This window comes from Gouania willdenowi, chromosome 1 (assembly GCF_900634775.1).
Source record: "Gouania willdenowi chromosome 1, fGouWil2.1, whole genome shotgun sequence".
Lineage (NCBI taxonomy): Eukaryota > Metazoa > Chordata > Actinopteri > Blenniiformes > Gobiesocidae > Gouania > Gouania willdenowi.
This window is the reverse complement of record NC_041044.1, coordinates 41,597,276-41,610,822: the sequence shown is the minus strand read 5'-3', so window position 1 is coordinate 41,610,822 and position 13,547 is coordinate 41,597,276. Positions and strand designations below refer to the sequence as shown.

General features: G+C 37.7%; 1 protein-coding gene across 3 annotated transcripts in view; it reads left to right on the top strand.

Moving 5' to 3' along the window:
* Window positions 1–2,160: 2,160 nt before the first annotated feature.
* Window positions 2,161–13,547, top strand: part of LOC114465101 (myosin-11-like) — a 35,648-nt gene continuing 24,261 nt past the window's right edge. For all 3 annotated transcript variants that reach the window (XM_028449898.1, XM_028449889.1, XM_028449907.1), the window contains exons 1-3: window positions 2,161–2,273; window positions 7,834–8,198; window positions 8,847–9,003. In XM_028449898.1, the coding sequence (XP_028305699.1) occupies window positions 7,857–8,198; window positions 8,847–9,003 (499 nt within the window). In that variant the 5' untranslated portion in view covers window positions 2,161–2,273; window positions 7,834–7,856. The remainder of the gene's footprint in view (window positions 2,274–7,833; window positions 8,199–8,846; window positions 9,004–13,547) is intronic.

Below are 13,547 nucleotides of genomic sequence, written 5' to 3'. Positions count from 1 at the left end.
AATCTGTTAGAAGCAGGTTCAGAGGTGGCAGCCATCTGCGTGGACTGGGGTTAGTGGACAGAAGGACCAACAGAACAGGATAGAGAGATAGAACATCAGAGTGTCTCAGACTAGTTGAGCCGTGAACCACAGATCAGGAACTGACATCATCAGCTTCACGACACCTGAAACAGAGCTGAAAGAGAAGGACGAGGAGAAGACACTGACTGCAGAAAAACATGATACATTATTATCAAGTCATCCTGTCTTGGCCTTGGGCCTCACTCCCAGTGGCCGAGTCAGCACTTATTATAAAGGTGATGAATCTCTTCCTGTTTATTGGTAAGCTAACAGCGACTACAAAGTCTGTAAATGCGACCATTCTATAGGTTACGTCATGATTCAGTCCTGTTTATGCAGACTGTAAATCATAACCAGCTACATCAGAATTTCAATTTCTTCCTGTTTATTGAACCAGTAAATGCGACCGTTTACAGACGAGCCTATGTCCGCTCTCTCGCGATTAGATTACGTTATGATTCAGTATAATAAAATAATATTATAATAAACAATGAATACAACAGCTTATTACTGTAAAGTTATAAGTAAGGTTAGCTGTTATTTATTGCAATGTATATTATAATCATGTTCTTATGGAGAATAAATTATTCCTATTCGTACTGAGAAATGGGAAATCAGTGAAAGGAAGAATACGTTCTTAAAAAGTAATTAAAGAGTCATTTAACATTAGCTTTGAGATTGAATTTTCACAGCAGAACTAGCAAAAATTCATTTTCTGGTAGTGGGCATGCCCATAATTGATCTCAGGAAGAGGTAAACTCAGACCATGACACCAGTTCCAGGACCATTTTACATTCTGCTCGCAATGCATCATGGGATGGTTGATCACCGTGCATACTTAAAAACTGTCCCCATACAGTATACTGTACATCTGGGTATTTCTCACGTACTCAATCTTTGATGTGAACACACTACATACTAACTTTGATGTCAGACAATGAGTAGTACTTTGCTAAGATGTTTAAAACACAGCCAGTGAATACTAAAATGTTTATTAGATAAAATCATAGTTTATATCTAATCAAACAACAGTTACTCCAAAAAGAAAGGAAAAAGGTCAAAATTGCCTCTCAATTTTTTTTTTTTCAATTTTCACTGTCAACACTGATATTTTCGGAAAGGTTTCGACCATTGCATTGTGGGATGTGGAGTCCCATAAGCAGATACATAGAAGTGTTTTTATTTCATTCTTACTGGGATTTTTTGGAGGACAGTTATTCTCTTAACACCATTTTTGTTCTCGTTTGTTTTTGGTGTTTGCCGGAATGAAGTAAAAACACATGCACTCATCTCTATGACTCCAAATCCCACAATGCAATGCAAGGGTGAAAAACTTTTGAGTGTGAATTCTAACCTTTTACATCTTTTTTTCAAGCATATGATCTTTGATTTATTGATCAATGAGGCCTACACTATGGATTTATTTATTAAAAGATATTAGTGTCCAGCAACTTTAAACAAACCTAGCTTTCTAAATGTTATTCCTCTTATTATGACGGGGTAGAAAGGGAAGTTGGTATTCCGTGTGTGCTGCACATGACGGTGTACATATATTTGACCATGTTGACTTTTGCATTGAACTTTTTCTTTATTGCATTTACTGTTTAACTCAATATATTACACTTAAAATACAATAATATATATATATATATATTTTTTAAAAGGCACTGATATGGATTCACACAGGTAATCCAAATATTTTTTTGAATTTAAATAAAATAAAAATTCCACAGATTAAATTTACAGTCGCACTTACAGGAATGATGTGAATGACAAAAAGGAAACTAAAAATGTTGATGTACTGTATTTTGTGGATTAATTGCATTCTGTGCTCAGTGTGTAACACACAGCTGTTAAACTGTGAGCACTTCATCATCATCACTTGCTTCTCCATTCACCACCTCTTCATTCACCTCCTCTATTGAATGAAGTTTAGGTCTGTGCTTATCTGCTGCCTCTGGCTTTGCTTTAGGATGCCCGACGATGCTGAGGAGGAAGAGGGGGAGGAGGAGGAGGAGGAGGAGGAGGAGGAGGGCCAGCCTCTGCAGCCCCACCCTCATGTTACAGTGCACTGTTTAAACATTAAAGCTTTTAAATTGACGGGGGTCATTTGGACTGTGAGCCTGTGGAGTACTTGGTTGGCATCAGTCGCTCCAAGAATCTCCAACTTTCCGAAGCCAAATCTGCCTTGGACTGAGACTTTCTCGCCTCCTGTGAGTAGAACTGTTTGTAGACTTCAGCAGAATGACATGCACCTGTTAAACTCACACTCCAGCTGTTTCTACATCAACACATTTGGGTTTTTTATTAATTATTAGAGAAAAGGCGGAACATGCTACAATTTTCATGCAACAAAATCTGTGAAATGTGTTTTCTGCTCCAACACTTTAGTGTTTACGAGGCCTTAAAATGAACAGTGATCACTATTCTTGCAGTACAATGACCTGCGATGCTTGCAAGTTTCTAGTGCAACATTTAAAAAGCTCCATTAGTCGTTAAACCTTTCATCAAAGAAAGATAAACACTGTCAAAGTGCAGCCACATACACATACTAAACTGTGATGTGTAGCACAGTGAATAAACCAGGGTTTACAAATATAAAAGTGAATAAACCAGGGTTTATGTATATAAAAGTGAATAAACCAGTGAAAACAGTGAATAAACCAGGGTTTACATATATAAAAGTGAATAAACCAGTGAATACAGTGAATAAACCAGGGTTTGTGTATATAAAAGTGAATAAACCAGTGAATACAGTGAATAAACCAGGGTTTATGTATATAAAAGTGAATAAACCAGGGTTTATGTATATAAAAGTGAATAAACTTAGTGAAAACAGTGAATAAACCAGGGTTTACATATATAAAAGTGAATAAACCAGTGAATACATTGAATAAACCGGGGTTTATGTATATAAAAGTGAATAAACCAGTGAAAACAGTGAATAAACCAGGGTTTACATTTATAAAAGTGAATAAACCAGTGAAAACAGTGAATAAACCAGGGTTTACATTTATAAAAGTGAATAAACCAGGGTTTACAAATATAAAAGTGAATAAACCAGTGAATACAGTGAATAAACCAGGGTTTACATATATGTGTGTGTATGTAATTGCATTTTCATCTATATGATTACAAAAACACTTGTAAAGTCAATTTAAATGTACATCAAATGTACGATTTAGAATAATATTACAAATTATTTGTTTTAAGTTTTGCAGTTTTAAAGGTCATGACCACTATATTTTTTTAAAGGGTTAAAATAGAAGTCTCTTATATATTTTTTAAAAAAATGTGAAGGAATAAATGACTTAGTGTCAACAGATGAATGAATACTACAGTGAAAATCTGTATGATGTTGTGTAGTATAGTATGCTATACAATACTATAGTATATTACAGTGTTGTGTAGTGCAGTATAGAACCAAAGAGAAGAAGTGAGACGTGGGAGTTTCCCGTTTTCCAAATATGGTCGTCTTTAGCTGCTGCCTGTCAAGTGAGATGAAAACTTTTTCTTAACTATTGACGATTCACATATTTTAAAACAAAAAAACTCATTTAATGATTTAATGTTTTTTTTAAAGGATAAGTATTATTTCAGTGTGTTTTATTTTCATCTATCCTGTTTTGGTTTGCAGGTCCCTATAGAGGGATCTGAACTGAAACAGACTTAATGATTCTGATGAGAAACAAACACACACCATTTGATTGTTTACACAATGTAATCCTTAAACAACATAGAAATCCATGAGGTTCAAGGGGGATATTAACAAGAATAATTTAATTTGTCATTTGTGTATTATTACTCATAACATCCTCATGTATTAGACCAATCATGGCTGAATTTATTTTCATAATCCAGTTCATGTGCTTAGTGGCCAGCAGCAATATTAACAGCTAAGCTTAGAATAAAAATGTGATGATATTGTTTCTCATATCTACCGTAGACCAGTATTTCTCAATTTTGTACTCGATGGTACTGCAGGGGGTACTTGAGATAGAGAAAGTGGAAAAATAACAGACAAAACCTTTAAAAATAATGTTCATAATGTTTATTTTTAAACATAGTTATGATCTTGGCAGGATGATAAAAACTATAGAAATAAATCTATTCAGGAGGTACTAAATTCTATTTAATTCCACTTATTTACAAAATGAGATTCTTTAAAATGTGTTATCACTCATTCATTCAGCATCATTATGCTCTATAGTTGTTTTTATATAGTATTCTGAGCAAAATGCTGTAGTTGGACAAAGGGGGTACTTGGATTCAGAAATGAAAGAGAAAGGGGGTACTAGAGCCAAAAAGGTTTGAGAATCCCTGGTCTAGACTTTAAACAGTTTGCGTTTATCTTGCTGAATAATCTCTATTTGGCGACTAATTGCCCGTGTCAACCCGAAAAGCTTCAGTTTCAACGTGTTATCCTGTCAGCTCCACTTCAACCTGCGAAACACAGAGGCTGAACGGCCAGCGTGTTGACAAAACAGCCTCTGACCACGTTAGGATGAACCAGTGAGAAAGGTTAAGGCGGTGAGGAGGAGCATCTCGCTTGGTTAGAGAGAGAGAGGGATGGAACTGTCTGGAAAAGTTAAGTTGTTGATTTAACGTCTCTGAATTCAGCTGCTCGTCAAAGCATCAGCTGCTCCGTTATCCCTGTTTTACGCTTTTATGCTCCGCTGGCTGGACTCAGAGAAATAGGAAGTGTCTGGCCCTGCCTTGAGTTAATATTTATGCAGATTATACTTTGGAATAGTCTTCGTGCTGGTTTGGTTTGGTTTTGGTGGATCCCAAGGGAGTTTTACAAGCTTTTTCAGGGTGCTTTGTGGCTTGTTTTCCCCCCTATAAAGTTCCCACTCAGAGGAAGGGGAGCCAGACCACAGTTAGCAGACGGAAAACTTAAGTGAAATCCAAAAAACACTACTTTACAAGATCAAACAAAAAGAAAGAAAAATAGATTTGAGGCATTGGGTCATTCCATGTCTTTTCAAAAAATGTTCAGGTGTCAAAAATTTTTTGGAGTTTTTTGATATAAGGCCAGTTTAGTGAAGCGGTGTCCATTTTCAGCTTCCAGTATCTCAACAACTACTGCACATAGGAAACTGAAATTTGGTACAGTCATAAAGTTCCACCTACTTTCTCAGAATATACAAATACATATCTGCTATACATTCTATCTGGTGGTCATGACAGTCCCTCAAAATTGGAAGAAAGTTGGTCAGGGTTTGAGTCGAACATGTTTAGGTCTTCAGTAAACAACTTAGCATATGTCTCAGCTCCCTGTTATTTTATCAGCTTAGAGCTATGAACATAGACTGTTCACATCACTAATGATTAGTCACATATATGCATTGGTTCTTGGGTGACACGCTCTTGAAAGCCAAAAAAAAACTATTTTCATTGGCCCATAACAGCAAATCTCTGTTTTAATTGATAGTATAAATGTTACTCTTTCTAGGGATGTAATACAATTTTCTTTATGCAACTTCATTTTTATTTTGGACCCAAACTTTGGGTTGTTTCACCACTCGTGAATATTAAAAATGCTTTACATGAGGTCATTGGAGCTTGCCTTTGTGTTTTATATAATCATTTATTGTTTATTAGTTTTTTCACTTGTAAAAAGAGACCAAAGTGAGTGGGCCATTTGTGAAATGACATGGAATGACCCATTTCCAAGCTTTTCTTTGACTCGCTGGACTAAAATGATAGTTTTCATGATTTCTTATAAAACTCCTCATGAGATTCCCACTCACTTGTACACAACCAGTGATGGCTGCATTTAAAAATGTCCGTGTGAAGCTCGATTGTTAAATCCTCCGGGCTAGTCCGCCTTCGCTGTTATCATTTTGCAGTAAACGACAAGGCCCGGCAGGAGACATACTATTCCCTATATGGGCTTTGTTTGGGAGTTCAGTTGCCTTGCTGTTTAGGTCTGTAGAAAAGAGTGCAGCTCCAGAGAAGAGGCCCTTATTTGGTCATCACAGCACGAGACTAAAGCCTCCTCACATGAGACACAAGCAGAGAGAGAGAGAGGCTGAGGGTGGGATTCATATGAAATAAAAACACTAAATGTTGTCACTTGGGTAATAACTTCCCTGCTGAGTGTGATTAAAAGGTCAGTGCGTGTTAATAACAGGGTTATATTTGATAAAATCATGGACAAGCTTCACAAGTCAAGTCCAAAACTAAATTAGACATTTTTTATCTGCCCTCAACAGGAAGGGGAGTCGTGCATTTTTCCTTTTTGGTGTGTGTGTGTGTGTGTGTGTGTGTGTGTGTGTGTGTGTGTGTGTGTGTGTGTGTGTGTGTGTGTGTGTGTGTGTGTGTGTGTGTGTGTGTGTGTGTGTGTGTGTGCATGCTGTGGGTCAAAGAGGGGCGGAGGTCTGTGAGAATGACTGCACTCTGAAACTGCCTAATGGATGAAATATACACACTATTTAAACGACAACCAACATAAAAATAAAAAATAGATGCATTGCTTTTATCTGTTTACTAAGGACAACATGCTACCTTCTCTGGCCAACTTATTCCTGTTTGGCTCATAAAGAGTCTTTTTTCTCCTCTGGGTATTGATAAGCCAGTTCCATTCTGCTAAGCTGTAACTTCCTGTATTCTGTTATTGTTAGTTGTTTTATAGATGTCTCCTTGTTGTCGGACTTATACAAACATTGAGTTGTTTGTGTTGCAAAAAACCATTGGTAGGTTTAGTTTTAGGTTGTGGATATTTTTATTAATTTGATAAAATCATAGTTTTTGCCCCATTGATCGATAAATCGAAGATTATTTTCCCCCACAAAAGATGTAAAAAGTGGAAATTGCCATTTCTTTTTATCTCCACCGTAAATATGGCATTAGTTGACTTTTCCTTACAATGAATTGTGGGATGTTGAGTCCCTGAGAAATGTTTTTACTTCATTCGAGAACAAGCTGGAGCAAAAACTCTGTCAAGAGAATCACTTTTGTCCTTGTCTGGCAAATAAATGCAAGAAATCACAGTAAGAATGAAGTAAAAACACTTCTATGCATCAGTTTACAAGACTCCATATCCCACAATGCAATGTGTAAAAACGTCAACAGTGTTTACATTGGAGGTAAAAACAAACTTTCAAATAGCAATTTCACATTTTGTTTTTTTTGGAATAAATGATCGACTCAATGATTTTTGAGGCATGCACCATGATTTTATCAAATAAAAGATGATCGAGGTAGCAAGTTTAAAAAGTTGTTTTAGCGTAACCTCTATGTTACTTAGACTTAGCAATGTGTCTCAATAGATAGCCTACCTATCTGTAATTATTAACAACTTAAGCTATCAACTAATCATGTAGGATAAAATGAAATAAAATCTGATTTACGTATATGTTAAGGTTTTTTTCAGGAAATGTACTTGGATCTCCTGACATGTTTCGCGTTATATCAGGAGATCAGAGTAAATTTTCTGAAAATAACTTTCCTGAATAAATGAAACCTTAACATGTTATTCAAAAACAAGACAAAATGAACTTCCTGGAATTTGGGGAATAGAGTTTTTACAAAGTTAATAATAACCATTTACTATTTATTTTTGAAAAATACCGATCGAGCACCACTAGTCAAATGTTTTGCTAGCTGCGCGGTATCAGGAGAACTGGGTGAGGGAGTCACCACTTGTCCTGTCTCAGATCGTTACATTTTGATTCTTTGCGTTCTAGGCTTTGTTTTCTATTTGTTTTATTTAATAATTGCCTTCTAAGCTCCTATTTTAACTCTTGTGTCATTAATTCTGTTTGACAGTTGGTCGTCCACCTTAAGCCAAGATGTCCAAGAAGGCCCCAACCGAAGATGAGAAATTCCTCTTCGTTGACAAAGACTTACTGAACAGCCCGATGGCTCAGGCCGATTGGTCTGCCAAGAAGTTGGTTTGGATCCCGTCAGAGAAACATGGCTTTGAGGCCGCCAGCATCAAGGAGGAGCACGGTGACGAGGTGTTGGTGGAACTGGCCGATAACGCCAAGAAGGTCACGGTCAACAAGGATGACATCCAAAAAATGAACCCCCCCAAGTTCAGCAAAGTGGAGGACATGGCAGAGCTCACCTGTTTGAACGAGGCCTCCGTGTTGCACAATCTACGCGAGAGATACTTCTCCGGACTAATTTACGTAAGTCTTTAAAGTCAAACACTCAAGGCTCAAACATACTCGGCCGTGCATCAGCGGAACGGAGTCTGCGCAGACTCCACTGGAGTGCGCCAGGCCAATTACCTGCAAAGCTCAGATTTTACTGCCGCCCAGAAGTTGTCTGCATATCTGGCGTCACACAAAACACTACTCTGCATGTATCGACCCGCATTAACTGTAACACCGACCTGTATTTAACCCACGTGGAGAAACAAAACAGGAGAAAGAGAGATGAGCTTCGACGAAAGACTGGCCGAAGAGGTACGAAAAGTAGAATTAGTAAGAATTTGTCTCTTTTGTAAAGTAAGTAACAGGAGAAGCTCCTCTTCCTCATCGTCAGTGTAGAACGCCATGACTAAAAATGTAAACGCCGCGCAAAAGGATTGTTTTGAACTGTAGGATTGTGGGGAAAGGATTCAGGAAAATGTAGGATTTTAAGGAAATTTCACAGGAAACCACTATGTGACAATCCGCTCCAAGTCCGCTCGAGTACATGAGGTCGTAGGAGCGCGGACAGTCCGCGCGGAGTCCACCTGAGTATGTTTGAGCCTTCAGTCTCATCCATTAGTAGCTACACTTACTAAGCAGATCTATCTCATCCACACTTGTCTTTGTCACCTTTGTCCTTAGACCTACTCTGGCCTGTTCTGTGTGGTAGTGAACCCCTATAAAATGCTGCCCATCTACTCAGAGAAGATCATTGACATGTACAAAGGGAAGAAACGACATGAGATCCCTCCTCATATCTACTCCATTGCTGATAACGCCTACAGAAACATGATGCAAGGTAGGATAGTTTTCAACCACGATGATGCTCCTGCTGTAAATACTTTCTTCTCAGTCTGTGTTTTTGCACGTTTTAAAGTAAATGAGTAGTTTATGAAAAACTGAGGCAGGGTAAAAAGAAAACCTACCAGGGCATGAGATTCTCACACCTTTCCAGCTTTATTTGCTTGGTGTTTATGGTGTTTGTTTATTATTTGGATGCTTTAATGGTCTCATATTCAACTTGCATCTGTACGTGAATGTATAACTCTGTTATATTACATTCACATGTAAAGTCCTTAAAAGGATCCTCCACTGTTTGGCCTAAAATCTTTTAAATGTACTTAATAGAAACACATTATTCGTTTTATTAACTTTTAAAAATGGGAATACTTTACAGTTTTAGAGCCTGTGTTCCGCCATCTTGAAATCACGTGACGATGTCACACGGCCCCAATGACTATAAACATCCCCTTTAGCAACTTGTGCTGTTTTTGGTTGCTCTAAAAAAACAGGAAAAGTTAAAGATGCAGGTGTAACCCTCTTGTTTACTGAAAGAGGATAAAATCAGTGACAGCAGGGGGCGACAGTTCCAACTCTGTAATTTACTCACTAACCTCAGCCATCAGAGCATCAGCCATGCACTATTTAAAGGGGGAGTAAAGGTCCCTTAAGAGAGCTGTTCTTCTCTGCTTCATTGTCTACATTGAGTTCGAACTGTCGCCCCCTGCGGTTACAGATCTTCTTTATTTTTATTCTCTTTCTAAATGAGGGTTACATCGGCATCTTTACCTTTTCCTGATTATTTAGTGGAACCAAAAGCAGCACAAGTTGTCATTTTGACTGAAAAAGTTGCTAAATGATCTAAAAATCAGGAAACAATGGGATGTTTACAGGCAGTGGGGCCATGTGACATCATCAATCACATGATTTCAAGATGGAGGAACGCAGGCTCTATAACTGTAAAGTAGTCCCATTTTTAATAGATAATAAAACTAATATGGTGAAAAATAATGTGTTGTGTTGAGCATAGATCTTCTAATAAAGACATTTCAAAGGTTTTAGGCCACATTTGTAAAAACAGTGGAGGAAACCTTAAACTTCAAACATTCCAGTTGGGACTTAGGTAATTAAAGGAATTTGTGATGAGTTGATACAGTGGCCTGTGCTTACAGTAAATTGTTCTTGGCTCAAACTGCAGTAATACGGGTTTTTTTTTGTGTGTGTGTGTGTGGGGGGGGGGGGTTACTGGTTCACGTGGTTTACTTCATGATAGCATAAGCATGTCTCCCAGAGGATGCCACATCTGGATTGAAAGATGGTTAAGAGACGGGTGGAGAACTGTAAAACACTTCCTGTTTTATGAAGCGTTTCCTCTTTTTGATGTGGTTTTTGATCTGCATGTATGCAACATTCACAGCTACTTCCCATTAGTATGATCCAAGCTGGTGTTCAAATAATTATACCATTATTATTATTATCATTATTAGCTTTCACACCAGACAAACTAGGGAAGCTTAAGAAATGATTAACATTGAATAACTTTTGGTGAAGAGGTGGGATTAAATAAGCCTACAATTTTCTCCCCTTCAAAAATGAAAAAAACTGTAATATGTAAGAATTTTGCATTAAACATCTGAAAATAAAGTGACAAACTGAACTGCCTATAGTTACCTATGTTAGATGATGTGTTATCAGGCCTTAATGGTGTAACCTCTGTGTCGTTATGACAGTGTGTGTACATTAGAGGGTTTTAGGGGAAGTTGTGTCTACCGTCACAGCTGTGGTGTGTAAGCACAGTGTCACAAATAAACAAAGGAGGGCGAGGATTGATCGCTGTTTGGATTGCAACGTTTTCCCTAGCCCATCGAGCTGAGACGTGGAGATTCCTCTCCGTTTTTGGAGAAACTCGTTGAGGAACGTTCACCAAAACAAAACGCTGGTTTAGTCGTGCAGCAGTTGTTTCTGACAAACATTTGAGCTGCCTTGTAATGTGTAAAATGAGAACATAAGTTTACAGACCACACATGAAGCAATTGACAGCTTTATAACAGCCACAGTGTACAAAGTGACGGATAAACACACTACAATGGCAGAAACACACATAAAGTCACACATTTATCCCTTCAGTCACATTATTCCTATTTTATTTAGTTTTTTGGACTGCACGAGAAAACTGTGTACCTTAGCCTGGGTGAAATACATAGATAAGGTTAACAGTGTCTCGCAGATTATGAAGCAGTGGATTCAGAATGTTTTCATAGGGGTGGCCAGATGAGGGCAGTGAAAATCATGGGGTGACACATCAAACCTTAAAGCCCTACTGTGCGGTGTTCATTTTAGGAGATGTCAGGCAAACCTCTGTCATTTATCAGACCAAACGGACTCATGACTCAGCAAAACCTCCGTCAGATGAAACAGACTCACTTGTCAAACCAAACGAAGTCAAATACACCGTTCTCAGGCTTCAAAGTAAAAGTCTTCCGGCCATAAAACACGACACGGCATTTTATTTTGAAGGAACGGGAAGTACACATGACGTTCTTTCCTTTTATTTTTTTAAAGTTAAGCTATATCAACCAAGTGTTTGTTTGATTAATAAATACATAGTTAAATGAAACACTGATATATCTTTACCTTTAAAAATAAATAGAAAATAACAGCTTTCAAATTACTCTTACAAAATGCAACTTCATGTCATGTTTTACGGCCTGAGGTGGCATTATTTGAGGCCGTTTATTCTGATGACTTTTATTTTGAAGCCTGAGTGCATTTGGTTGGACAAGTGAGGCTGTTTGGTCTGACAAACGCCAAAAGTTTTCCAGATATCTCACTCTGAGACCTGAGGATGTCCTAAAATGTACACCGTACGTACTGTCAGATTCTGTACACCTGAATGCTTTTGTAGAATCATTATTGGAGAACAAAAAACCTCGACAAGACAAAGACAATGTTTCTTGGAACAGGAACCAGAAGAGAACAAAGACCAAGAAAGTCATGCTGCCGGTTATCACAGGACCAGCAAATGGTAATGAGTGGGGGGGGGTCATACCCCCACCCCTGAACTCTGAACTGTAGGTGAAAAGCACCAGAGTTAAGAGAGTCAGAGTCAGAGTAAGAGGTCTTTGGAATCCGGAGCAGTCCGTTGTGAAGGAAGCAGAGAACCACGATCGTGCTTGTAGCTTTACATGTATCAGGGTTATTGATTACGACATGTACCAGGGTTATTGATTAAGTTAATAAATCTAGTCATCTGTCTGAGGTGATGAAAGATAAATTGCCTGATGTCCAGGTCATTTGAAACAACAGCACTAAAAGTTCTACGCTGAAAATACGGAATCTGCAAAATCATATAGTTTGATGTTCTAGGTTTATTAAAAACTGTAGGAAAGATCTTATGTCTAAGAAATACCAGTGATCAAATGAGTATAGACATAAATTTACATGGCTTAATCAACATTTCCATTTCCACAACTATCTTGTTTTATCTCACTAGTCTCCAATTATCTTTACATCAGTCATATAATATCATATTCATTGGCTTTAGTGCCCATGAGCAAAATCAGGAAAAAAAGGTGAAAGGATGAAAATCTTCTGGATGAAACTCTTCACGTGACTCTGAAATCAAATGAACCAACATTACCAGTGTAAAAACAACCTCTGACCCTTTAAAAAGTAATTGGCTGTCTGGGAATTGTAACTGTTGACATAATTCTGGGATTTCCCATGAAGCTGAGACTGATGGCGCAGGATACACTTCAATGAATGTAGTAGTGTGAATAATACACATATTAGAGGAGAAGTGGGGCATAACAGCACCATATCTAGATAACCCCTTAGAACTTTGAAGCATTACTCCTAAAACCCCGGCTTTAATCCCAGTTCTGGGAAGTTATGCTTCATTCTTCTTTGATGTCCTGGAGAATGTGAATCACACGAGGAGTTTGTTGATGAATGTGTGGCTACACATTTTACTTTTTTGCTAGTGTATGTTGTAACTTTGATTAAATTGGTTTCACAATAAAATAGAATAGCCTATATTGTCATTGTGGTTACAATGAAATTGGGATGCTGCTCCGTGGTGTGTAACAGAAAGGAGAATAACAAAAACTAAATATACAATTAATATAATATATATATATATTTATTTTTATTTTCTTTAACCAGGTTTTAGTTTTGGTGGCGAACGTCTTAAACTCTAGCAACCAAAGAATTAATTAATATTAACATTTGTATTTGGCATCATGTATTTTTTTTTTTTCCACAGATAAATAATTGTGTTGTGTTATCGTTTCCAATCTGGCAACTTCTCTGTGTTTATGCTCTCTGTGTGTCTCCTCTTTCTCTTTGTGGCTCAATGTGTCTGCCTTAATTTGGAAATACAGAGAGCAACTACAGACCAGGCTACAGTGTGTGTGTGTGTGTGTGTGTGTGTGTGTGTGTGTGTGTGTGTGTGTGTGTGTGTGTGTGTGTGTGTGTGTGTGTGTGTGTGTGTGTGTGTGTGTGTGTGTGTGTGTGTGTGTGTGTGTGTGTGTGTGTGTGTGTGTGTGTGCTAATGTCATGAAA